At 51.2% G+C, this 26,817-nt stretch overlaps 2 protein-coding genes and 1 long non-coding RNA gene across 8 annotated transcripts in view; 1 reads left to right on the forward strand and 2 right to left on the reverse strand.

Annotated features, from left to right (window-relative positions):
* Positions 1-692: 692 nt before the first annotated feature.
* On the reverse strand, positions 693-10,877 carry LOC104047989 (SRSF protein kinase 3). Its single transcript, XM_064453706.1, has 10 exons — positions 10,754-10,877; positions 10,170-10,257; positions 7,418-7,505; positions 7,074-7,180; positions 4,729-4,891; positions 3,465-3,550; positions 2,913-3,020; positions 2,415-2,484; positions 2,233-2,325; positions 693-960 (listed from the first exon to the last, which is right to left on the reverse strand). Exons 1-10 carry the CDS (start codon positions 10,873-10,875, stop codon positions 773-775), a joined length of 1,113 nt encoding a protein of 370 aa, XP_064309776.1. The 5' UTR covers positions 10,876-10,877; the 3' UTR covers positions 693-772.
* Positions 895-15,338, forward strand: LOC135313819 (uncharacterized). Of its 3 annotated transcripts, XR_010373309.1 has the most exons (3): positions 900-974; positions 6,968-8,392; positions 9,553-15,338. It is a non-coding gene; the product is annotated as an uncharacterized LOC135313819 (long non-coding RNA). The 3 variants fall into 3 exon arrangements; XR_010373308.1 differs by lacking the exons at positions 6,968-8,392; positions 9,553-15,338 and adding an exon at positions 2,268-2,413 and having other exon boundaries at positions 895-974; XR_010373307.1 differs by having other exon boundaries at positions 6,968-15,338.
* A 2,966-nt stretch (positions 15,339-18,304) lies between these two features.
* PLXNB1 (plexin B1) overlaps positions 18,305-26,817 on the reverse strand; it is an 80,316-nt gene continuing 71,803 nt past the window's right edge. For all 4 annotated transcript variants that reach the window (XM_064453703.1, XM_064453704.1, XM_064453705.1 and 1 more), the window contains 10 exons: positions 26,176-26,353; positions 24,582-24,685; positions 23,833-23,917; positions 22,948-23,114; positions 21,726-21,886; positions 21,365-21,512; positions 20,569-20,633; positions 20,403-20,478; positions 19,957-20,031; positions 18,305-19,419 (listed from right to left, as the gene is read on the reverse strand). In XM_064453703.1, coding sequence (XP_064309773.1) covers positions 19,315-19,419; positions 19,957-20,031; positions 20,403-20,478; positions 20,569-20,633; positions 21,365-21,512; positions 21,726-21,886; positions 22,948-23,114; positions 23,833-23,917; positions 24,582-24,685; positions 26,176-26,353 — 1,164 coding nt within the window. In that variant the 3' untranslated portion in view covers positions 18,305-19,314. The remainder of the gene's footprint in view (positions 19,420-19,956; positions 20,032-20,402; positions 20,479-20,568; positions 20,634-21,364; positions 21,513-21,725; positions 21,887-22,947; positions 23,115-23,832; positions 23,918-24,581; positions 24,686-26,175; positions 26,354-26,817) is intronic.

Here is a 26,817-nt window from a genome sequence, read left to right on the forward strand (position 1 = left end):
GTTGCTTCCTTCGCAGGCTAAGCTGCTCTGCCCCGGTGTTCACCCACTCGGCGGGTCCCCCTGAGGCGAGGAGGGGCAGGACGCGCCAGGGCTGCCGCCTTCCGCGCCCCCGCACAGGGGGCCGGCGCGCTGCGGGAGCTCAGAGCCGGCTGGTTCTCCCTTCCCGGAGCTCCCATAAAGACATGGCGTCGGGCGCTGAGGCGGCTGTGTGAGGCGGAGGAGGGGTGCGGGAGGGACGCTGCGGAGCCAGTGGGTGCCCGGTGCCCGCGTACCGCCTCTGCCCGGAGAGGGGATGCGGCGCAAGCGGCCGCCCTCCCGGCCGGGGGAAGGCAGGCTACGCCGCCGGCCCGCCCGCTGCCGGGGAACGGTGAGGAAGGACGAGCGGGGCGGGCACGGAGCGGCCCTCAGTGCTCCTACCCCTCGCTTAAACAGGACTGCGGGACTGTAGGAGGCCAGTTACTGCTCCTAGTTGACGCTGCGCGCGGACTAGAACTAAAGGGACGCTTAAGGAAGGCGAACGGAGCCCCGGTGCGGGAGGAGCGGCGGCGGCCAGCGCCCCGCCGCCGGGACCGCTCGGAAGGGGCCGTGTGGCGGCCCGGGGGCGGCGGGCGAGGGGCGGCGGGAGGCTGAGGTACCGCCGCCATCTTGTGCGCGGCGCCCACCCGCTCGCTGGCCGCTGCGGCGGGGCCCGAGCCCCGCAGAGCTCCGGGGAGCGAGGAGGAGAGGTGGTTCCGGCGGGGGTGCGGGGCCGGGGGTCCCCCCGCGGGGCCGGTCACGGCGGGCTCAGCCAGGCGTGCTGCAGGCACTGGGCGGCTGTGGCGCGGCGCTCGGGAGCGTACCGCAGCGCGGGGAGGAGGAAGGCGGCGAAGGGAGTAACCTCGTGTTTTGTCCAGTTGTGTCTGTCTGCCAGGATGCTGTGGAGGCTGCGGGGGGAAAGTCTGGAGATACGCAGGAGAGCGCCTAGCAAAGACAGCGTAAGCACAGTACCTTAGCTAACACTGGCAGGACCGAGAGGCTACCGCTTCTTGCCCTGTACAATTAATCCAAAGCATCGTGAAGGGTGTCCTCCCTTCGCCTCTGAATCTTCCTCTCTGTAAGCTTCACCTGCACTGCCCCTTGCAGGTTTGGCTCACGGGTGTTTATCAGAAATAATCTTTCCAAGCTAGTGTTTCGAGTCTCCCCATTCCTGAGTACTTTTTAGGTAAGCATGTGCCAGGAGTGAATGAAGTGTTCCCAGAACAGCCATGCCAAAGCTGCTGCTGCTTGTTCCCTCTGCCTGTCCACACACAATCCAGAATGCATCGGGCCATTCCAGTGCCAGAGCTCACAAGACACTAATGTTTATTATGGTTTGTGCCTGCTAGCTCCCTGGGGCCCAGAGGAGTGCCACTACTGACCGAGAAGCTGTTCTGGTCCCCAGGAGTATGTGGTGTAAATGTAGTGATTCAGGTCAGGCCACTTTGGTTCACATGGGGAATGAATATAGAACAAGAACTAGTTTTGACTAATTTCTTTTGAGTGCCATAGAAGGAATAAGTGTGAGCAAAGGATATGCATGTGCGGGGAGGTGCTTGTTCAGCTGCAGCGTGGGACTAGCACTCAGCATGGAATGAATGGTGGGTTGGCTGAGGCTGTGTGGCTGGTGAGCGTTGAAAGCTGAGAAGGAGGAGGATGGACTAAATTGCAGAAGGATGGAGTCATGTGATGACTTGGAAGTCAAAGACAAGGATTTCAAGCATCATGAGTCAAAGGGAAAGGAATCAGGGAGAATAAAACAGAAGAGATGTTACAGTTGGGTCAGGAGACTAAATATAGCAGCCATGTTGGAAGGATATGAGTGTCCCATTCCTGATCATCGTTCTCTGCCAGTGAACGGGTGAAACCCAGCCAGTTACACACTCTTCAGCCTTCCTGGCATGTAGCCATTTCCTGTCCATATTTCCATTCTCTCTAAATCCAAAGGAGAAAGAATGGAAATGTTTTTCCCTGTTGGGTGTTTGCTATGACCATTCTTCAGGATTTTGCATTCACCCCTGGCACGCTCCTGGCTTGCAAAGGTAGGCAGGGCAGGGAGCATTGGTGCTCTTTATGAAATTGCCACTTGTGTTCTGTCCTGCTTGTAGTCTGTGTTGTGTAATGTAACTTTGGGGGGCTTTCAGTGTGAGCTGAGTAGCAGCGTGTCAAGAGATTCACAGCAATTTTTAGAGTAAGCTTCCTTACTCCAATTCTTACCTGGCCTGCTGAAAAATTTTGTTGACTTGTTCCAGGAGAAAGCAATTTGAGGAGGAATTCTTCCCAGGAGCTCAATAATACGAGCAACGTGATCTAGACAGAGGGAGTGAAGATAGACACATCTAGATACAAGGACTGTGACACTTGTTTCAGTGAAGCGAATAAAACTGATGGAGTCCTACCATCATCTCTGGAGAAATACTTCCCAGGTTGAGGATCAAATAGACACTCCCCAGTTGCCATTTCAAATGCCTAGAAATGGAGTAGCATTGTTAATTCACTAACTGATGGGGAATTTTTCTTCTCCATTAACTGATAGTACCCATTTCCCTTGCTATCACACAAAACTGATCCTAAAACATGGATGTGGTCACACTGGTTTGATCCATACTGTGGTGAAACAGCACCTTTAGCTCATCAGGATGAAAAGCAGTGTGTGCCTGCTTCAGTCACGCCTATGAGTTAACATACTCGGAGTGTGAATTGCCTTATTGCTTAAACTAATTAAAAGTGAATTTTATCAGCAGCATACTTTCAATGCAAAGTGCATGAGTGCAGACAGCCCCTTTCTCCTCTGCAAGGAAGCCTTGCTCCCCACGTGGGTGGGAGCCGAGGACACGCTGCCTTGGCCTGTTAGTGTTGGTCACCCCCCACGCACACAGTGTCCTCCCCTGTCCTACCAGGCAGCCTGTGCTCCAGATATCTGCAGGTGTGCTGTAGTCTAATCCCAGAAGCACTTCCAGGGCACGGTACGGCTGGGTCTGTATCTCCTTGGAAAAAGGCTTGTACTGAAACAGAAACAAACTCCCTTTGGTTAGCCTCCATAAACGGGCAACAGCAACACTTGCGGTCGCGAGCTTCCCGCACAGCGAGGAGGACACTGCAGGGCAGAACCAAATGTGTGTGTGAAACTGCGCAGGGCACGGCAGGCATGGTCTTGGCCCTGCTGACACCAGCGGGGAATTTATCTCCCAACATTTCACATTGAACACAGTGTTGAATTTCTAACTGTGGGGGCTAACTGCAGGCTAAAAAACGTCCAGAGTTGACTGTCTCCGGAGTCCAGGGGCCAGCTCTGAGCTGGGAATGCTGAGTGTAGCATCACCCAAAATGGGTGTCTCTTCAGCACGCTGAAATAGCTGTTCAGGTGTAAAAGCACAGACACCCCAGGTGGGATGGGAAGCACACAGCATCCCACATTGTCACGGGATGGAGACTTGGACCAGACTCACTGTCCAGCATGCGCTGCCCAGATCTGCAATTTTCACTTCTATGCTCATTAAATCCAATTCTTCCAAACGATTCCCAAGATCACCTCCTAGATGGAGAGGACAGAGAGAAATCAGGTCCTTCCAAACGAACAGGTACGCATCACTTACCTCAGGAGAGGCACATAGGCCTGCCTCTCAAGTTTTTCGACCTAAAAGCTCAAACTGCTTTTTATCATCAATAGAATACCACCTCTGTTGTTTGAAGAAGCATCAAGGAGGAGCTGGTATCCAGCCAAAATCTAAGAGGACGTTTGAGGGGACAGTAGCTTGGAGTAGAGTGGTGTGACCACGTGTTCCTGTCCTGCTGCAAGGTTCCTCTAGTGCCGATGTTGAATACTGTGGGCCCAGAGGAAAGCACATCCTACCAGCAGTAGTCAGGCATAAAATGTCTGTTATGCCTCTGTAGCCTTCAGCATTCGTGGCTGTCACAGGCCTCAGACACAGCCTGCTTGGCAAGCACCGTAAAGGTTATGTTTTTATTTGACCCTGGAAAAGGGTAATTTTTGGTGTACTGCTTTACAGTGAGCTGTACATCTGTGCCTAATACTGTGTCTTTGTTCTCTGAGCAAGACTCAGTCACTAAGTTAGCATTCCCCAATTGCCCCAGAGTTTGAGAGACAAAACGGGACCGTCATGGGAGAAACGATCATGGGAGAACATTGTGCGAGGAAAATATTAAGGGTCTCATTGCTGGGATATAAGCTGATCTCTTGAGAAACTTTACAGCCCTATGTCTTGTTCAATATTGACACCATTCTCTGCAAATAAATTATGCCTCAAAAGGCCTTGAAGATTAGCAGTATGTACAAGTCTTCCACAAACCTCAGAAACGGGAAATAAAGAGCCAAAGTGTCACACAGCTTTTTTGAGCAAGTATGTAAAGCTTTCTGTGGCTGAAAACAACAGACACGCTGGAGCTATCCTGTACCTAAAGCCAGAAGAATGAGCTCCGCGGTCATGGTGGGGCTGTTAACGGATGCCTGCGATCTCTAGTTGTCCTCCCCACAACCCTACCTGTGAGACCACGTTTCTGTAGGTGCCTTGAGTAGCTTGTAGCTGCTCGGCCTGATGTTTGTACTGATCAGAGATGGGAGAGGGCCCTCAGCAGCGTAAGATGGCTGTACTGTTTTGTACTGGCTGTTGCAGGAGATGGGAACTCTATTTCCCTCCTGGCAATAAACACACAAGTCCCTTTTCTTTTTAAAATCCCCCCTGGAGCACTCACCTGGTCCTTTTAGCCTTAAATCTGTTCTCTGGTCACAGTCGAGCATATCAGGCAGGAGCCTTTGGAGGCTTTTGGCCTGTCCGTACAGCAAGATGTTCTCCGGTTTGATGTCGGCATGGATGATGCGGCAGCGCTTGTGCAGGAAGTGCAGCCCTGCCAGCACCTGGGTGAGCAGGCGGCAAGTCACGTCAGCCATGCCAGGGTCCCCACCAGCCCCCCTGCCCCAGCAGCCATCAGAGCAGTCAGGCACAGCAGAAATGCAAGTTGTGGATGTTCTGGTATTGGAGAAAGGGGACACTGATGATAACTGTCTGCAGTAAATTATTTCTGTGTAGCAAGTGCCCTGTACGAAGCCGGAGGTGCAGCCAGCAGAGCGGCGACGTTGGCTGGGGTGGCCCTGTGGGAGCAGGCATCAGGGGTTTCATTGCGAGAGGCGGCTGCAGGAGCAGGTGCCAGAGCCCCGTGTGCCCAGTGTGCCGAGTGAGGGTGTGCCTGGGGAGCCCAGCAGGGAAGGGACTGTTTGGGGGAGGCAGAGGTGACATGCGGCAGAAGGTGGCATGAAAATAGATGGGTGTCAGCACAGATGAGCTAAGCCCAGAGAGACAGAAAGTGGATAGGGTTACGAGGAGGCGTTATGATCACAAAGCTGAACTTTCTCCTGAAAAAAAACCACCCCTGTTTGTGTGGCTGTTCTGTCCTGGGCCCGCCATGCCTTCCTGCTGATTATTATTCAAATGGAAGTTGGGGGCTGGTTCAGAGCGACATGGCACAGGAGGGCGTCCCATTATAGGAGGAAAGACAAGGAGGTGCAGCATAACCCAGACAGGAGGAGGGAGAGATGATGAGTGACTGCGTGTAAAGAGAACTTAAGGGTAGTGCTGGAGAGCCATGTAGGGAAAGAACAGCTTACGACGGAGCAGGGAGAGTCTGGCCTGTCACAGGGGAGAGATGACGCCCACCAGAGAGAAACAGTCACTATTGGAAATCAATAACAGCAAAAACGCTGCTGGGGGTGGTGTAATATTTTTTTTTTTTTTCAACATTATGGTAAGTCATAAAGGACTGGCAAATATTCTCTGTATTATCAAATTCTATTCTGGGATGAGCACCAGCCCTGGGGAAATACCAACCTTAAATGGTAACTGTGAAACACGGGGAAAGATTTAAATAGCTAAACTGGAATGAATCAGAAGTAAATACTGCCCCAGTGCTGATCTGGAGGGGAAAAAGGATTCTGAGATTTTACAATTAAAGCAGGTAAGGGAATGCATCAAGCAAAAGGCTTGGGTGTGAAATGGGGTATGTAGATTAATGCCGCTGCTTTTTTGTATGACTTATTCAGGTGTTAGTGGAGCTTCTGTAGAGGAAGAAGAGGCTACTCCAGAAAACAGGATAAAGGAGGAAGCAGTTTTCTTTCTTAGTGTCCCTAGAAGGGCTCAGGAATCAGGGTGGCAAATCTCCTTCTTGGCAAGTGTGCAGACTTCTGATAAATCTCAGCGCGAGAGGCAAAATGAATTCTAACTATTCTGAGGCCTCACTCAAGTTTCCCACTCCTTAACTATTCTCAACCGATGCATAAGAAACTCAGTTTTCAGGGTCTTTTTGGTCAGCACACCACATCCTTACAGGGGATGAAGGAAGAGTTGGCTCTGAGCAGGAAAACCTCAACGTGGGTGGAGGACCAGCTGACCAAACCAGCAATTTAGAAAGCCCTGGAAAGACATCAGTGCTGAGGGAGCCCTCGAGCAGCCTTTGGTGGAACCATGCAGAAAGCTGCTGGATCTGCCAGCACTCCTGCAGCTGGATGCTGAGGGGAATGCCAGCAGGTCTGGCACTGCTGCTAGAGGGGACTTCTAAGGGTGGCGGGAGGGCAGAGAGACACACTGTTTGCCCACAAGAAGCATAACTATGGCAGGCTGTTTGTCCCCCTGCTACTCCTGCAAGAAGCAGAACTGTGGGAGACCTTGATGATTACTGAGATGAGGGGAACACAGGTGCCACCCCTGAGTCCCTGGTGTGGGTCTGCAGGCTGCTGACTCCTTGTGGTGGTGGTGCCGACTCCTTCCCAAACCTGATGAGACTACAGGCTTGGGCAGTAGCGTGCAGTGCCCCTGTATTAACAGGAGTGTGACGACTTCCCACATTTTATTTAATGTTTTCTCTCCTTTTACCCAAAAGAAATAGTTACTGGTTTTTAGTTGCCTTAGGCACTCACTATGCATTGTCCCTTTCTTTGCAGATGCAGCCATAGAATTCATGGCAGATGACCCCAGGATGAAGACTACGGCATGTCCCCTGGCCAACAGTCCCTTGGTGCCCTCACCCAGTTCCAGCTAACTTCTCACCTGCTGTAAAGATTTTTTCACAAAAGGCAACGGCAGTCCCTGGGCTGTGTATTTGCCCATCAGGCATCGCAGGGAAGGACCCAGCACCTCAAATACCAAGCACACATGTGGGAAGAGTCAGGGATTCACTAACAGAAGATTCTACCGCCAGCCTTCTCCCCCTCACCAGAGCAGCCCAAGTATCTCCTTATCCAACCTGTCCCCTCCAGTCACCTCCATGTGCCCCTGTCCAGCTCATCCTCCTCACGGGAGGACAGCGCTCAGCTTTACACCATCCTGGGACTGTCTGGGGCAAGCCCCGGCTTTGCTGACCCAGCGCTGCAGCACTCTCAGCAGAAGGATATGGAAGCCATTTTCTCCAATCATTCTGAAGTTGTCTAACAAAGAGATGATGTTTTCTCCTGCCTGGTCCTTCTTCTTCATACTGCTCACCTGAGGGAGGATTCCAAGAAAGCTGCAGTTAGAGACATATATAAGCACAAGGACATGTTTTACCCATTTTGTCCCATTCTACAGACTTTCTCTTCTAGGAGCTGGCACTTCATGACAAATCCCATGAAAACAGCATCAGGAAAAACAGGCTCCAAACACACAAGTCTGTTACCAAGGAATGAGTTTCTGTATGTTGTCCATCTCGTGGCCAGGTGGGACCATCACCTTCACAGTGTCTGAATAACTCAAACTGATCCTGCTAATAGTGCCTAGAACACTTTCCACTGCTTATTCTATCCCATGCAGGCCCAGAAGGTGCTCCTGCTTGTGCTGGAAGGGGATTCCCCCAAGAACACGCTCCCTGCTCCCAGAAGCAATGGCTGTCCATTTCTTTTGCCCCTCTGCAGCCTCTGCTCCTTGCCCTCAGAGCGGGGATGGCACTGTCCCTGCTCCGCTGAGAGCAGCAGGTGGGACATCACCTTTTAAAACCCACCCCTTCCCTTCAGCAATTTCTTGCAAGGGCTTGCAGAAAGGCAGAGACCTTGTGGTTGTCTCCAGCCACTTGAATCATAGAATCATTGAATCATTAAGGTTGTAAAAGACCTCTAGGATCATCAAGTTCAACCATCAACCTGACACCACCGTGCCTCCTAAACCATGCCCTGAAGTGCCACATCTACATGCTTCTTGAACACCTCCAGGGATGGTGACTCCACCATCTCTCTGGGCAGCCTGTTCCAGTGCCTAAACACTCTTTCAGTAAACAAATTTTTCCTAATACCCAATCTAAACCTCCCCTGATGCAGCTTGAGGCCATTTCCTCTCATCCTATTGCTGGTGACTTGGGAGAAGAGACCAACACCCACCTCGCTACAACCTCCTTTCAGGTAGTTTTAGAGAGCAATAAGGTCTCCCCTCGGCCTTCTCTTAAAGGAGGCTACCTGTCCTATCAGGTGGAGAGCAGCTTCCACGCCTGGAGGAAACCAGCAAACTAGGCTTCTTTGGGCTGAAAAAGGGTTATCTATGGGCAACTACTGCAGAAATCTAGAAGATATGGAGTCGTGGTGGAAGGAGTGAACACAGGTCTTTCGTACAAGAACCAAGGGGCATAAAACCTAGCACTTGGGAGGTTCAAAAACAAAGCTGAGGAGATGGGTCTTCACGCAGCACCTGGGTAATTGGTGGCAGTTCTTGGTTGTCACAGTGTGCTGCAGCTGCAGAAGCCAATAGGCCTCTTCAAGGTAAAGCCATTGAGAATTACTGCCCACACAGGCCTCACCCTTGGCCCAAGACATTTCCAGCTGGAAGCTGCTGTGGGCCAGGGGAGCATTCAGTGGGAGCAGCACCCTGTGCTTAGCTTGTCTGTACACCCATCTGGATATCTGCTGCTGGCCCGGGGTGCTGGGCTAGGTGAAGCCCCAGTCTGCCCAAGCATAGGTGCTGCAGTACCCCCAGCTCTTGCACCAGCCCTGTAGACCCGCATGGCAAGGTGTATCAGGAGTTTGCTCCCACAGAGCACTGATTGTGGTCCAGGATCCTTCCTCTTCACAGCCATAACTGTCAGGATTTTGGTTTTGTGTGCTGTGCAGCTGCCGATCCGCCTGCACCAGTGCCAGGAGGTTCGTGCTGGTATGACAGAGATGAGCAGCCGTGGAAGCAGGGGAGACCAGATCACCTCTCCTGGCAGCTCTGCAGGCACCGACCACCTCATGCTGGCGGGAACAGCCCTGGGAACCAGCTACATTGTGCTGAACAGAAGGCGTGTCTTTCAGAGTGAGTTAGTAATAAATTAAGAGTAAGGCTCGGTCTATACGCAGGATTGTGCTGATGTGTAGAAAAGCAGCCCTCTGATTACATTAAATTAGTGCCACTTGGTACTTCCTCTTGCATCATGAAGTCTGGCTCACGTCCGTTTGGACAGGGCCTCCAGATTTACAGGTGCAAACAAAACCTTTCTCAAACCTGTTGGAGAAAGGCCTCAGAGTAATTTGAAATGCAAAAATTAATGGCTTTTACTCATCTAAAGCTGATGTAACTTTCTATTTAGGCAAACTGGAAGAATTGTAACCACGAACTTTCTAGAACTAGCAGGTCAAGCCACCTTCAAAGGCTGAGACCCAGATACAGGCACCTAATTACCACATCCATTAGCAAAGGTAGGAGGAAGCTTTCTGACTGCAGAGTTTTATTACATTTTTGCTACATCCTGCCTTTTTTTTTTTTAGATATTTGCTTTTACTTCAGTATCAGTGTTGTGACAGAGGAATGCCCTCTGAGCTGTGAACAACACAGATAAAATGGACACACTCCCATCTCCTGTTTAGGAATATTACTTCTTTTTTTTCTGTTAGTTATCTGCCTTATCTTTCTGCGGGTGCCTCCAATTTACTGTATTTTGGTCTCTGCTAAAAGAAATGGGCTGACAGGGCAAGTGGGGCACAGCCAGCGTGTCCCATCATGACAGGAGAAAGGAGACGGTGCCTGTTTCTGAAGCCAGTGCTGAGCCAAGGTGAATACCATGATTATCTAACTTTTCTGGGGGGTTGTTTTCTGGTCCTCAGACTGAGACCTGGAGGGAGAAGGGATGATGAGACTGATATACTCAGACCTGAACTCAGTGGTCATCCCCGCGGAGCAAAGCACAGAGACCCAGAGCGTACATACACAGTGGAGGAGAGCGACCTCATCCTGGGCAGCCTCAGCAAAGCCTTCTCTGCTTTTCAGGACCTTCACAGCTACGTGTTTCTTCCTCCTGGGAAATGAATCACAGCTGCCAGCCAACATGTGCCAGTGTGGCCCTAACCAGCAGCACCTCCCCTTCTCCCAGGCACCCAGCCCTGGGCCCATGGGTGGCCACTGCCCTCTGACAGCCAGCCTTGCCCATGGTCTGCAGCACACCAGGCCCGTGGGCACCCCTCCAGTGATGCTGCTGGCATCTGGCAGCACAGCCTCCCCAGGGACCAGCAAGGGACTGCAGAGAAAAAGGCAGAGCATGGACACTGCAGGGTGTAAACAAGAAGAGCAAATGCAGTGGAAGGGCTGAGCCCACCTCATTTACGTTCTTTGGTTTCCAGGGAGCAGCTCTGCTTGTTTCACCCCAGCAATCTTGCCGCCAGGTTTGCCCCACGCTCAGGGGATGCCAGAGTGCTCCCAGGCAGGCAGCTGGTCTCCGCTGCTTCTGCCAGAGGGGCAGGTCCTACCCAGGAGATCAGCCTTCCCACCTCTGCAAAAGACCGTCAGCTCCTCACCTTGTGTCCTGGCACAGCCAGACGGTGGCAAAGGTGCCACAGCCCAGCTTGCGCAGAGCCTGGTATCGCATGTTGAACACCTCTCCTTCCCATGTGGGGTGGTGGCCTCCTGCGGGGACCATTGTCAAAAGACGTTACTGACATCTCTAAATGTGCTTAGACTAAAGGAGCAGCTGAGGACAGCTTTCCTCCCGGAGGAGGAGCAGCCGGACAGGTCCCGGCAGCCTCCTCTGGCCTGGGAAAAGCCTGGCACTATCTTGACTGTGGAGCCGTGCGCCTGAGGACTGACCTGTGCGCTGGGCTGCTGGCACCTCCTGCACCTGCTCCTCCATGGCACCAGGGGATGGAGGCAGTGGGGAACCGGGTCATGGGGCACAGGTGGTGTGATCTTCAGCCTATTACTCCTTTAAAGAAAGTTGGAGAGCTGCAAGGCAGCCATACCTCTGCTGCATGCCGTGCATGTCAATTCCCTCTTCTACCCCTGCTGCCTCCTCACCCCCTCCTTCCCATCTGCTTCATCAGCCCCTGGAGCCGGGCTGTTACAAATGCTTTTGGTACTTCACGGAGGCAGGGATTATTTTAAAAGTTCAGAAGAGGAAAGCTGGCAGGCTGGGGCCAGGCAGGGATTCTGGCTGGGCCAGGGCCAGGTGGGAGGCTCAGGTTTCCCTGTGCCCAGCATGGATTATCAGGGGCTTAGTGGGGACTGTGGGATCCCCTTCCGTGGCTACAGCCGGGGAAAGCACCCGCTCCCCATCCCGGTCCTGCCTGAGGAGGGGACACGGACATATCTGGGCTTTCGCTGGCAGGAGGAGCCTCACGCTCCACATGGGTGTGAAGCAGAGACTGTGTTTTATACACTGCAGTGCTGCACATCTGTCTGCAGCCCAGCCCTGGGCCCCAGAGCATGGGTTTATCTCTGACCATCCCCTGATGCCTGAGCGAGAGGCCGTGATGGAGAGGCAGGCTGTTCCTGGGGTTTGTTACTATGACAGCCCGAGGTACAAACACCCAGATGGTGCAGACGGACTGATGCAACTGCTGTCCCCCTGCCCCACAGCACTGGTGGAGAATTGGCTTGAGCACCAGTCACCTGAAATAGCAGCCCAGAGCCTGGGTTGCTAACTGAAATATAGATGTAAAGATGTAAGCCACCACAGCTGGGGTATTCCCAACCCAGCCTGGGAACTGTCACTTGCTGTACGGCCAAAGCTCCAGGCTAACACACGTTGCCAGAGCTCATGACAGGTGATAATAATCCCAGCAGACCATTAGCATGGGTAGAAATATCGACCTTTAAATCCTTCAAATCAGGTCGCTAAAGCTAAGAGCTCATCTGCACCAGAGAGTTTTCAGAAATAGTTATAGTGGGCTGGCAGTGGCGGTGGCAGCAGGAGCCGTTGACAGGGAGTTGTTCTGCGACAGTAACATCTTCCAGGTGCTGAGACAGAGGTGTGCCTTCCTCAAAAGACTAAAAGGTTTCTTTTCAGATGCTGATGGTCCCCTCCCAGCATAGCAGCCAGAGCTGCAGCCTGTCTTTGGGCAGTGAGCAAACTCCCAGCATGTTTCTAATTAAGGGTCAGGCTGGATTGGAGACTTCGATCCTGTCAGGGACAACCCCTATTGCCAGACCTGATGTTGCTCCATCCACCCAAGCCCATACAGCAGTCTGAAGGGAGCTCAAAATCTCTCTCCCTCCTTATACTTTCACACCTCTAACCATGGTGTGTACACTTTTCAGAATCAGTAATTTTTAAGCATAAACCTCCAGGATGCTGCACGTCCATATGGCCCCGCTTTTCAGCAAATGCTTACTAACGTCTTAGCTATGAAAGAGGGGAAATCAGAATTGTCCTTATTTGTGCACAGTCTGAGCGTGTCAGGAACCTTGGAAGCTCCTGCACCACCAGAGTCCACCCAAACCCTCTTCACTCATGTCAGGAGGACAACAGGAGCTGATCTGAGAGCTGGGCAACAACCTTAAAGATTTTATAATGTTGCTCTCTGCTCATCTGCTAAAGGGAAACTCAGAAGCATGTGGAGGCAGGAGTTCAGCAGCATTTTCTCTGGGTGGATTGTTATGGACATAGGAGATTTTGGTGGGAAAGTAGGACCCAAAGAGAGGCTCAGAGCGTAAAACGCATCCTAGTGCTGGCACAGATTGAGCTTTTGGGCAGCTCACCGGGCCCTGGTGTACTTGCCACGGAGGCGAGGCAGGCCCATCCTCAGGCGTGCGAGACACTCCCTCCACCCACCCTCGTTACATGGATGCACTGACAAAGGACGAGGAGTGCTGCTCTGCCACTCAATATAGGGGAGTGAAAAGTACTTTTCTAAGCTTTGTAATAAAGGACGATCAGTGCTCTAAAGTCCTTCATCGCTTAATGGCTTTACGTTAAAAACAACTGTTATTTTGCTTCTGTCATTCAAAGCTACGTTGTGCAGAACCTACTGGCTTGCTGCAGGCCTGGACCAGGGCAGACAGCTTCAGCCCAAAACCATACTGGTCCTGCCTGGTCTGTGAGAGCCATGGGCAGGCAGTGGGGCTTCGCCTCTGGCCTGGACAACACCTGGCCTGCATGGAGGGGTGTATGGAGCTGCCCACCACTGGTCACGCCTCAAAGCGCCTGGGCCTCAGGAGTCCCAGAGCTCACTAGCGACACGTGCCTTCACCTTCTGCACGAACACAGACCTGGCAAGCCCTCGCTGAACGCAGCATCCCTGCAAGTCGCAGCACGCAGCAAAAAAGCAGCCCTGTCGGCACACAGGGCTCCAAGCCCCAGGGGCCCTGTGCAGACTTACCATGCAGCAGCTCAGAGGCAGGGCATACTGCTCCGTTTGTCATCTGGCTCGTTCTGGAGCTCCCCAAAGTGAGATACCAGCTGGTCCTGCTCTCCTTTTAGTCTGCGCTGCCTGGGAGGGGTGTCCTTGAGCAGACCAAACTCTTCCTGCATCGCTGGATAGACGTGGTGAGGAGTGGGGCAGGGTATCGGATCACAGCACTGCTTCTGGGAACAACCTTGGCTTCGGGATAGCTGGAGACCTAGGACAGCTGCGGTGGGTTCACTTTACTGCTGGCCTCTCCCTGCCTCCCCCCAGCTTCCCTGGCAGCAGGTCCATCAGCCTGCTACAGCTCCACAGGAACTATTTATAGAGGGAAATTCACAGCTCTACTGAGATGGAAAGGGAGAAATCCTTTCCCTCTGTTCCACTATCCCCAGACCCAGAAACCATGGGGCCGCCTGGCACTTCCCACCACTCCTGGCAGTGTGTTGGCAGGACTTCTGGCCCAGCCTCGCTGCTGTGGCACCACCTCCTGTCCCCGCCTGGCACAACGGCCCTTGACCTGTGCCTGGCAGAGGAACAGGCTCCCCAAGCCCACCCATGTGCTGCACCGGCGGACCTGAGGCACCGCAGCCTCCCCCAGCAGCGCCCGCACGCAGCCGAACACAAATCATAGCGTGGAGCCTACGCTTCTCCCGTTCTGTTTTCGTGGAGAGCAACGGTGACAGCAGCATCCTCCCTGCTCACCCGGCAGCCCTGCCCCACTGAGGTGGGACCCGAGCACCCCAGCACCCACGCGACACTGAGGAACAAATGGCCACACACAGAGTAAAAATCACTTTTTTTTTCCCCCGCTGCCACATGCTGCAGCCTCACAGCAGAGCCGGGCATGCCCCGGCCTCCCCCTTGCTGGGGCCCTGCTGTTGTACAGCTCAGGTTTCCTCGCTGAGGCTGCAGAGACTGAGCTGCAGTCCTGAAGCAAAGGGTTAACACTGCCTAGCAGTAGCTCTGCTGCAGATCCAGGCTGCCAAACCGAGGTCGGGGCCTCCCAGAGTGTTTCTCCCCTTGCCTGTGCCCCTCTCCTCTCACCTGCCTTCCCCATGCTAAAAATAATGAGAGGGGGCAGAGGCTGCGGCAGGCTGGGTGCTGAGCCAGGGTAGCACCTGGGGGAACAAGTGACTTGCAACCCCTCAAAGGCCAGCAAGAACACACATCTAGGGGAAGGAGGGACGTGAGCAGCAACGGTGCGTAGATCAGAGCTGGGAGAAGCAGACTATCTAAAACTGTGCTAGTGAAGGAAAGGCAGCTTTTTGCCTAGGAAGAACTGTGCAACTAGTTTTAGAATTGTTTTGCTAATTTAGGAACGCTGGTTCCTGTCTCACACTGGCGGACAACAGCGATCCACACAAAGCGTACCTTGAGCAACCCCAAGGTTGGAAAGCCACAATGGGAGCTGTGAGGTGCCCAGTGCCCCCAGTCACAGCTGCAGCTGCAGCCCAGCTCCTGCAGCAGGAAGGAGCAGCAGGGATGGTAGTGCAGCCCTGGAAGCTGCAGCAGTGTCAGGATGCAGGATGGGCAGCGGAAGGTGGCACAAGGTTACCTCGAAGCAAGTCAGTCGTAGCTCCTGGACTAGGGAGGAGGGAAAAGCCCCACACTTGCTCCCGGCCTGGCTCCCAGGTCCTGGCGCTCAGAAGGACACAGTTGCCACACAAGAGGTGGATAGATTTTGGGCAATTGATCATTGTGCAACACAAGTGTGACACACAGATTGTATATTAAAATTTATTGAATTATTGTGTAAGAATTCTTTTTATTAAAATCATTTGGACTCTAAACTGATTATTTACAGACAAAACCTCTTATATCACCAATAGATTCCTACATCTCAGAACAGTATCTACAAACAGTTATTACACTATGTAACAAAATTCAGATTTTTTTTTTCAAGCTTTTTATATTAATTATTAATTCCAATTTGAGAAAGACAGTACCTCGGGTGCTCTAAGCAGAACTCAAGGCGTGGCAGGGCGTAAATGCAGGTCAGGCCATTCCGTAACAGACAAACACCAAGTCACAAGGCTGGGAGAGGGCAGAGTCACCAGGACAGGGGACTGGGACAAAGACTGTTAGAACAAACACATGGGGTGTTCTGGAAACCAAAAGAATCATCCCGACAAGAAAGGCACCAAAAAAGCAGCATCTCACTGCAACTGGGGCACACCCTGAAAAAGAAGTGGCATTCCACCGAGGCAGCAGCCTCCGAGAACCCTCTGTTTCCATTCAAAAAAAAAGAAAAAAAAAAAAATTAGCCATCTTTTCTACAAAAAAAAAAAAAGCACTTCCAGGTACAGCCTAAATTTGCCACCTGAGAGATGAAAGCCAGCGCTCTCACACCTACCGGGTGTGGGTGCCAACTACTCGTAGTTGTGCCAACGGGAGAGACATTCAAATACGCTAACGGGCATTTATCTTAATACTGATCAATTCTCAGTGCTTCATCCAGACCACGGTGGAAGCCAGTTTCTTTCTCTGACCACAGTACTAAATAAACCTTAGTGCCGGCCATTCAAGAATATCGTCTTTCTGAGAGTACGATTAAAGCAGCGACATCCCCCTGCTGCGCTTGTGTCTTGGAGAAGGGGAAACGGTCGCTGTGGCAGGGCGCTCTCAGCTGGTGCCCGCAGAACCAGCTACCTGTAAGAGAACAGGAACATCTAGAGAGGATTCTCCGTCCTTGAGAAGGAACATCCGTCTCCAGAGTGTCTGACAAGCTGGTCATGGAATCAGGCAGAGACTGGAAGAAACTTTGAAGGATCATGAGAAATAAATAAGTCTTCCCCGCAACAGGGAATTTCATAATAAAACCTGTTTTGTGCAAATTTAAATGCACAGAACCCTGTCGTAGTAAGGGGCTTTGCCACAGGAGAGGGGCATGGACGGAGAGAAGGGGAGCCATGGCTAAACCCGAGCGAGGGGCCTTCCATGCGTGTCCGCAGGGGAGGAGGATGCCAATAGCGAGAACACCAAGGACAGACGGATGGAGAGAGAGGGGCACTACCGGCTTTCTGCCCTCACTGCACCTGCGCTGGGCCATGTCTCCTGTCCTGCTGCGCAAGGACAGGCTCAAGATGTTAAATAAGTCAATCACCTATGTTTAGCTCTATTTTAAAGTCTTGATTATTGCTCTAATAAAAGCAGACTTTCACAGATACACTCAGAGAAAGCAGATAATTTCCAACACCCAGGAGCACTGCTGAGAAGCAAAGAGGATGAGGAGCCCATGTATCCCACGGCCCAGGTCAGCCACGGGGGCAGAGGCCATGCTCTCAGCAGACACACCTGGAGACCTGTCACTACAATTCCAGGAGGGCCACCAAGTCCTCCTCCCTTTGCCAATGTGAGGTGGATCTGGAATTAAGCCCCAGGCTGCCCTGTCCTGGGAAAGTACAGAGAGAATTCTACAAAAATAGGGGCAGATGTTAACAGCCTGCAGAGCCACAAATCCCGAACAGAGCCTGTGGCTCCTGGCAGATACTCAGCAAGGTGGAGAGGCCACAGACTTGCTGCCTGGGACAGAAAGTCCATCCATCAACACACAAGGGGACAGTGCTACTCTGCCGCTATACCTGCACCTGCCTCAAACCAAGGAATCGCCTCTTGTGGTTCCTAAGGGAATGGGCTTTACTAATGTGCATTGTATCTGCTTTTTTCCCATCTGCCAGCCCCTTCCTCCACCCAGCTTTTTGGGGGCTGATTTAATCAGATTTGATCGAGACAGAGGTTTCAGAGGTGCTGAGTCCCCATAAGTTTCATGGAGATGAACAGGCAGGAGCGAGACCCAAACTGGAGCCCACCTGGAGGAATAGAGGCAAACTGCCCCTGCCTTTCTGCCTGGTACAGCCAGCTCGCTCGCCTGCGGCTCGGTACAGCAGGACAGGAGCAGGAGGTGGCACAGGGATGTTGGCTGTACTCTGGGCACACCACCTGGGCATACTGCTGAGAGAGGGTCACAGAAGAGAGCTGGCTTTCTAGGAAGAGAGGCCAGCATTAGCTTGTTGTTATATTGCTCAGAGAACAGTTTTGCAACTGTGCAGCACTCACGCAAAGCCACAGGGCTGATCTGATAGGCCTGGGATTACTGCTATCTGCAACGTAAAGAGAGGCAGGGACATGAGTCTGCCCTGTGTTAGCTCTGGTCCCTCCCGGCCCCACAGTTTCAACCTCAGGGAAGTGACAGAGAAGTCAGACCAGTCTACTGCGCCCAGGCATGCAGGACATCATCGTGGGATTAGCAGTGGGGGCTGAGAACGAGTAGGGCACCCTTATAAATAGGAATTTGCTCCCAGAAGGGCAGAGCACCTGGTTTGGAAGGCGCAGGAACTGAGAAGGGAGCAGCAAGGAGCTGCCCAGTGACAGCTGGCAACTAACTGTGCTTGTGCCTGCTCCAGCCTCTCCTTCCTCATGCAAATCATTCCTGTTCGCAGGACACCTGATGCTCCTTGGGAACAACGCAGTTGTGCTTCATAGCTTCCTTGAGTTCACAGCTCACCAAATAACCCTTCTACGTGCCACAACAGGAGAGTTTGGGAAGTGAGACTGTGAACAAGGTGTAAGGCAAGCCTAACAGAAGGGCACACAGCTAAGCCTTGAACTGAGCTGTGGGGAGAAGGGAGCTGCTGTTACAACAACGGAGACATCTACGAGTTATCCCTGCAGACAAAGCAGTGGAGAAAACTTTGCTCCAGTGCTGACAGACGTTTGTCAGTAGAAGTGCACAGAGATACTTCTCCATGAAAAGCTTTGTCTCAAAGCCACAAAATTAAACATTCTCCTTTAGCATTTAAATACATTAACTTTCTGAGGGTATTTACAAGTCCAGTTCAGAGCAGCAGAACAGCCAGACACCAGAGGAAGGGGAAGTGGCACAAGGCATTTGTTGTGCTTTTCCAAAGAGCAGGGCAACCTCTGGCCACAAGGAACCAGGAAGATGGATCCTGAGCTGGGTCAGTGGAGGCTGAGGCAGGGCAGGCAGCAATTCTCACATGCTGAATTTGTCCTGAGGGGAAGGGTGAGGGACTGCTGTCCGTTTACAGTAGGCCCCTGGGCAAGCACACATGCTGGTGAGCATGTTACATCCAAGCAGGTGTCACGCACGAGCTGTCAGAGACCAGAACACCGGGGAGCAAGAGACCTTCGCCATCAGACAGTCTCCTTTCTACATCCAACATCCAGAACCCGTGGGGACATTGCTGCATGGAAGTTTCTCAGGTGTGATACTGCAGGAGTGCTTGCTAGCTGGGGACAGAGGTTAGCACAGCTGTCAGCCTGGGGAGAATTTCCTGTGTCCCCGCTGAAGTGAGTGGCTGCAGCCAGGGAGTCTGCAGCACTGGCAAGGGCATCCATTCAAGGCCAAGGACTCCACAGACACAGTGCTTGCTGTTGTCACCTGACTCTTCAACAACGTTGTTTGGAAACTTGGCACATTCACATAACATCTGTGGAAAGGAGCCGTGTGGTCCTTCTGACAGTCTGCCAGAGGAAAACCAAAGTCTGGGTTTTTTTTTTGTTGTTGTTTGTTTTGCTTTTAAAAAGAAAAAACGGTAAAAAAATATTCTCTGAGATGCAAGGACGCTTGTACTTTGTACTGCCTTGGCCACCCCTGTTCATGTCACCTGTGGGTTCCTTGGAGAGTCTGGTTCCAATGGCAGCAGGACACCCTGTGTAGAGCTAGGATGAGCACTGTCCCTGTTTGCCAGGGGAGAGCAGTTTGTCTGTGCCTGTCACAAATCTGTGACTTTATTCTCTACAGCTGCTGCAATCTGTTGTAGTCTGTATCCGAGCTGCATCTTCTGTGCCGTTGGGTCTTCTTCCAAGGCAGTAATGATCTGCAATGAGACAGAGCTCACCGGCAGCCCTTCTCCAGCACACAACACTGCCAGCCAGCTCACCCCCATGCACAGTGGAGATCCCCGAGCTGGAATCCAGCATGCTCAAGACTAGAGTGGGTATGTAGTAATTAATCTCAAATTAACCACAAAGTAAGTATTCTAGATTCGTCCTAATAATTTATAAACTTTATAGTGCAAAAAAACCTTCTCACCTGAAAATGATATCTTCAGTAAATGAACCTGAACTAACTGCATTTCTTTTTAGGTGGAGCATTTGGATACCAGAGTCAAAAAAAAAAGAAGCGTACATGAAATCCCAACAGCCACCAAGTTAGAGATAAGTTCTTTTTTATGATTTCCTCCCTCCCTCTTTGATAAGAATAAAGCAAACTTATGACATGGAAGTTATGCATGCCAATGAAACAGATCGCAGCATTGTAATAGTCTGGCTGCTCTTAATTAATCTTTGGAGGTTTTCTGATTGGATGGTAAAAGGAGAAGGCATGTTCATACCTGCTGGAAACACACACTCACCTGGTCATAGTATTTATTGATGTATTTGTACAATTCGTGTAGAGCCACCAGGGAATTGAGGTCACCTGAGTAATTCTGAACAAAAGAGGAAGTTAGACAAAACCTTGAGACACCTAACCATTGTTCTTTTAAGTTCTGCATCCTCACAACTCATTAGGAAATGTGCCTGTTGCACAAAGCTACAGGAAAGGAATTCACCAACGGTTCCTAGCAACGGAAAAATCACACGTACTCCTTGCCCTGAAAACCTGACTACACTTTTCAGCACTAGCTGGGCAGACCCTCACCCTCCCAGTGGTGCCACAAAGCAGAGCAGCCACTGGGAATGGTCAGTACATCTGAGCAGAACTGAATGCTCAGCTGGACTATCTCATCTTTGCATTACTAATGTTCTCTCGGATGCACAGGTGAGGGGTCAGGGTGACTTCTGAAATAGTTTTATTTACCCGTGATAGCTCAGCCAGGGCAGAGTTCATCTCCTGGTCACTGGCAGAGATGGTCTGACGAATGTCCGCATAATACCTACGCAGTGGTACACAGACAATTAGCACATTGTTCCTCCCAGCCTCCTTCTTACCGCTTGAACTGCGACTCCTCACATTCACTGCTTACCTTTCCACCATCTGCTTGTAGCGAGGAATGTCCCGGGCATAGAGCAGCTTATTGATCGGAGAGTCCTTGAACATCCAAAACCAGAAGTGATTACACAAAGCTCCTTCCTCATGCTGTGGACTAACCTTAGCAGGTAACACCATCACCGCTGTTTTCTGTCATTCATTCAGGATTGGGAACTTTTGTCCTCTGCATGGAGAGGCACTTAAAATACCAGGCTCCCTTCTAGTAATGCAGTCTGAGGAACCATGAGATGTGTGGGTGAAAGGACCTCTGGGGTCCCTAGGCCCAAGTGAAGGCCTTTCACTTGGAGCTGAGTGATCCCCAGCATGAGATCACATTGGCTATGGCTTTGCATAGCTGATTCCTGAAGTCCTCCAGAGATCCACCCATCCCATCTCTGGTGACCTGGGCAGGGCTGTTCCACCCTCAGTACAGGGTGAGGCACGGTGGTAAAAAGTTTTTCTAGTGGCCAACCTCAATCTCCCAAGCTGCATCCTGTGACTTACACTGCCACAGCCAGCTAAAGTTTAGCTCTGTCCCCCAGGTAGCTGAAGGCTGTAAATAAAGAGCACCCCTCAACAACTTCTGTACAGAAGTAGTATTTGTATGCTAAACAAAGTCTCTTCTCTCTCCCCAGGAGTCCCCATCAGTCTCTGGTGCTCCAGTGGCACATGGGAGCAAGGATGGGCCTGGCTGTCTGTCCCAGCAGTGCTACATAAGCATTATTGCCTTCCTGGTGCAGCACTGCTTGACTCTCTGTGCCAAGCACACTCCCTTCTCCCTCTGTACTTACCCGCCCTAACTTATGGTCAGCTATTGTACAGGAGTCCATGAAGGTCTGCGCAATGACCAGGAGCACAGCATCTACGTTATCTGACGTCTGCACATCAAAAACAAACTGGGGATTCTTGATGATGTTGATCCAGAACCGCAGGGGCAGGCTGTGGAGAAGACGGAAACACACCAGGGTATCAGCAAAGGCAGCAGCTACGGTGCTGAAAGATATTCTGCACCTCTCAGCTTTGCCCTCCCAGCAAAACCAGCTTTTCTGCTGCCTTGCACTCCCATTTTGCTCCTCCTCAGTAGGCAAAGGTGGCTATCGCTTTCAAGCGATCAGCTTAGTGCCTCCTCTGGGGCCCAGAGGAACACCATACCTGTTTGTCTTCCAGATATGGATGGTCTCAGGGTCTGCAATCCCATAGTGTATTGCCTGCTCATCCAACAGGTCAAAGAAGTATTTGACTGCCAGAGGGACAGGGCGGTTGGTACTGAGGATCACCTGGAATAAGTCATCCACAAACTTCTGCAGAGTGCCCTGTGAAGAACCGAGCAGGACTGAGTCAGCATAGGCAGAGGAGAGTGGAGAGCCCCGGCCTCACGCAGGTGAGAGGTGACCCTCTGTGGGTCAGCAACCTCCCCTCCACTGCAGGGAACAGCAGCAGAGGAGAAGAGGCCCCAGTGGTTTACGGAATAGAGGCCAGGGAAAAGCTCATGAACAAAGTGAAAGGTAGGGGGGAGTCAGATGCACTTGGAACCACTGCAGGTAAAGGGCATTGCTACAGGGGAGAGAGCTTACAACAGGATGGAATGGCACTGAACTGTAGAGACTGCACTGAACTGTAGAGACCTCCTAGCAGAGCGGGACTGCTGGCTGCCAGCAGCTGTATTCAGCCAGACAGAAACAAGAAGGGGTTTGCTCAGCAGCAAGAGGAAGTTCAGTAAATGTGAGAAGAGCACAAGCACTGCCTGGCAAAGTGCCTGGGCTGTCCCCTGAGGGATGGTACTACTCCAAGCAGGGCATTGCTGGGGAACCTGGATGCCAAAAGCTGATCCTTTCTTGAGAACAGAGCAGACACACAAGTTCCTCGGTCAATTTTTTAACAATGACACTGTAATAAGGCAAAAAGGAGAATGTGAGCAGGCATTATGCCTGATTTATGACGGCAGCTGAATCTGTGCATGGCTGGTATGTACTATTAACATCATCTTGCTGCAGCAGGTAACAGGTCAGTCGACCTTTTGGCCTTGGGTGGGGTGAAAGGTGAGCAGACATGGCAGACCAGTGGACACAGCTGCCAAAGAAACTCTGCTGCAAAGCACAGGGTACCTGCTTTTTTCTGTGGGACACACAACAACAAACATGGGGTGGACACAGGGATAAAACCATTTCTTACTCTCCTAGCAGCTCTGCAAAACTTAACCCATTAGTAGGAGAAGAAGTCTGGCACTGCAGTGCTGGGATCGGAAAGGAAACAACCAGCATGTACAGAAGCCCAGGTAAAGGGGCTCTTCATTGTCATACACATCCCTGCAATCTGCCAGGGACATGAAGGAAGGCAAGATCCAGAGCACAACGCAATCTGCGCTTCTTCTCACCTTCATTGAGAGTAGACGTGTCAGATAGATCTCCGGGATTGCCTTGGCTCGCTCCCGATCTCTTAAGCTCCCACGCCGATGCTTGGGAAGCTCTGGCTCTTCTGTTGGTTTTACCAGGTGCCAAAGTTTGATCCCACCTTCATCTGCATCCTCCAGCATTGGTGTTTCTAAAACAAGCAATTGTTTACAGATGAGTGTCAGTTCTCTTGGAGTAGAGCTTGGCCAGGTGAGCCCCAAGAAAGCAAGATTTCACAGTATGATAGAAACACAAATGGGAAGGAACCTCTGGAGGTCTCTATCCAGCCTTCTGCAGAGTACAACTGTTGCTTGTACTACAGCAGGTTGCCTTTGTCCACCCAAAACCTTCAAGGTCTTGGAAACTTCCCCAGACAGAGATCCCCCACCACCCCAGTGCTCTGTTCCAGGGCTGCATCACCCTTTTGCTGAAGAGGGTTTTTTTTGACATCCAATCTGAATCTGGTAAGCTGCAGCCTGTGGCTACTGTCCCTGGCACCACAGGAGTACCCATGGAGCTGTTTGCTCTGCCAGGCAGTAAGGTAACTGCCTGGTGACCCATCACCACCCTCAGGCCATGCTCAGCACCTGAGGGTATTAAGATCGTGCTCCACCCTAGGGAGTCAGAACTAGAGAATTGTCCTTATCCTGCATTTTCATGCTCAGTGTGGCTTTCCTCCGCTCTTACGCTCTTTTGCTTTTCTGTCATCTCGCCTGCCCAAGCTTTCAGTATTCTGACAATCCTATGAGGGTCCAAATTGTGTATCAGCCTTCTATAGCAGCATAAAGCTGGGGCTATGGCAAGAGACCTGTCTCCCTAAATGGCAAGTGCTATAAAATAATTTTATGAGAACAGGACATCAAACTCACTCTCTCCTGGGATGTAATCCTGATTCTCCCTATGGATGTGCTTGGTCAGGCGTGGGACCAGTGCTACTGTTGCTCCATCAGGCACCTGCACACAAGCAAAAATCAATGTTCAAAACAAATGGCATGTTTCTCATCAGTGCAATGGGCAAGTGTTTGTAGACCGAAACAGACTCTACCATTACTAGAAACAGGGACAGGAACTGGGATTCTGGGGTACCATCACTGTCTTTCCTGATGGTGGGGGAATCTTATTTGTACCAATTAAAAAACTGATGTGCAAAATACGATGAAGACGATAATACTCAGGGTCTGAGGTCAATCACATCTACAGCACGTTGCAGCAAGGTATGACATATTGGTGCAAGATATGACACGTTGGTGCAAAGTAGTTAAAAAACCTCCTCTTTCCATTCCTAGAAGCTACTTTGTGGATCAGTGCGCCATCACCTGCTAACCCATTTGGACTGGAACATTAACAGATCCAGCAGCATCACCTTCACTGCAACAGCCATCAGGCATGAACTTGGTGTCTCCTTCCAAGCCCTGCACCTCAGGTACAGGTTAAGAAGGGGGCTATGCTTGTGGAAGTCAGAGTGCAGGCCACAGCATTGGCTTAATTTGAACATGCTGCTGCAAGAAAGCTCCAACCTTTTGGCAGTGATCCGACCAGGAGCCAGAGCCACAAATAGAGCATAGCAGTGTGGAAAAGACAAGAGGAGACACGAGGCAATGGTAGACTGAATTCTGACCTTGTAATGCTGAAGAGTATTCAGGCGTTTCCAAGTTCCTTGAACAACAGATGTCACATCCTCATCGGACAGTATCAGATGACCTGCCAGCCCCGATCTCCACTCTACAGCCATTAAAACACAGAAAAATGAAAAGATAAACTCTTAAGTTGAGGCGTCTCTGAAGTCTGTTGTGCTTCAACCTGAACTAGTAGAACCCTATGCCAGAGGAGACTAATGCTCAAGCTACATCAGCATCATGGAAGGGCTGGGACTTCATCAGCCCAACACTCAGGGAATAGGAGAAGGGTCCCATGGACACACTGTTATGGTGCACACATCCAAACCATCTGTGTACGTAACCCACCCAGGATTAATTTTCTGTACATAAATCCCTTGCATCTACTGGCACTGAGGTTTTTTTACCCAGTTATCGAATAACAAAATCTTCTTCTGCAGCTTTTCAGAGACCGCTTCAGGTTTGACTGTCCTGAATAAAAGGGGGCATGATTTGCCAATTCAGTCTAACGACCACCTTGAAGGAAGAGGATTAACAGAAAAGTCTTTAACGTCAGATATTTTCTCCATTTTTAAAGGCACTGAGTCACATATCAGCCTTCTCTTCAACAAGCTGAATATGTTAAGCTCTTAACCCCTTTCAGGTTTGCCTTCCATCCCCAGGATAATTCAAAGGTCTTTGTACTTGTCTCTGTTATTTCCATATTCCCCTGGAGAGTGAGCAGCAAAATCTGGTCCTAGTAGTAGCCCTGCCTCAGCTCACAGCACCTGTGAGATCACTGCCTTACTTTGACCTGCCGTATCCCCTGTTACACACCCACTGATCCTGGTCAACCTTTATCCATGCTGTTTCACAGACAGCATAATCTGAGCAAGTACCTGTAACAACACAGAGTCCTGCAGCCTCCTAGAGCACAGGGAGAGACGGCCTGGCCACCCAGGTCTCTCATCTGACACTTGCAAAGTTCCTAGGAATTCTGTCAGATTGTGACTCTTCAAGTAGGTGATTCAAACCACAAATATGTGCTTACAGTTCTTATTACCTGCTATTCCCCCAGTACCTGCTCATCTATAAATGTCACCACTATTCAGCAACAGCCAAAGAATGAAGAAGATGGAAAACTGAGTGGCTTCCCTCACAATGCAAGTTCTACCTTTCATTAACCACTGTGGGAAAAATCCTCCCTGACATACATCACTGCCATTGACTTCGCTGGCAGGAAGAGCCAGTCTATGACTACAGCATCTCTGCCCTGCACTCAAATCATCCTCCTCTCCTACACATTCTCCATGCTTCCCCCCACCCTCGTGTGCCCTTGCCCGAGCCATTGCCATGGTCCAAAGTCTGGCAAAGAACACCGTGAAATGGAAGGGAGTGGACTCAGCTGCTTCTTTCCCACCCCTACCTCTTGCTGTTAGCCTCTTTCCTGCATCATGCCCTGTTGAGTCCAGCCGGAGTGCAAGATCCTTGGTCAGTGACTCTGCACACTCAGCAGAGAATGACAAACGTCATGCGTGCTGGGGTGCTGTGCACAGATAGCGCACGACAACTCTGCCACTTCCTTACTGAGTTTTGGCACAAAGGAGTTCTGCTCACCGAGGTCCAGGGTGTCTGGGTCTGGTCGGTGACAGTATGGTGTCCCTTTGTAGATCTGATCTAGGATTTTCTCCTTCACCTGTGTTATGGTGTCACAGTCTAGCACTTTTGCAGAAATCCCTTGGGAGTCCTCTGCCCCTCCTGTAGCACCTCCTGCTTGTGTCAAAGCGTTTAAGGTCTGGGAAAGAAAAGAAAAGGTCGTAGCTACTCAGCTGATAAGATTACATATGACATGTTTACAGCTTTGATAGTTGGCATGAAGGCAAGTTAACAGCTAGTCCTTTCACTGGGAGAGTTTCAGAAAAGAAGACATCACAGATGTGTTCTCAGTTTAGTGTCAAAAGCTGGAAGCCAGTTCAACAGCATTGGAGAGGGGCTTTCATGTACTGTTAGGAATTTCATCCCCTTATTTCTAGACACAGAGCACAGCACATACACCAGATTGCTGTGGTGATGGCTCCTAAAAGCCTAGGGCAAAAGTACTCGATTTACCAAAGCTCTTGCTCATCTGTGGAGTTGTGCTGCTGGAATAAGCCTGGCTCCCAGGAGACAGAGGCAGGGTGCTGCACTTCTGCTGTAGCAATAATAGGAGGAGAGACATTCAACCCTGTCCCATCAGAGAGCCCAGAGAGAACAAAAGAT

The sequence above is a fragment of the Phalacrocorax carbo genome, chromosome 6 (genome assembly GCF_963921805.1).
Source record: "Phalacrocorax carbo chromosome 6, bPhaCar2.1, whole genome shotgun sequence".
Classification (NCBI taxonomy): domain Eukaryota; kingdom Metazoa; phylum Chordata; class Aves; order Suliformes; family Phalacrocoracidae; genus Phalacrocorax; species Phalacrocorax carbo.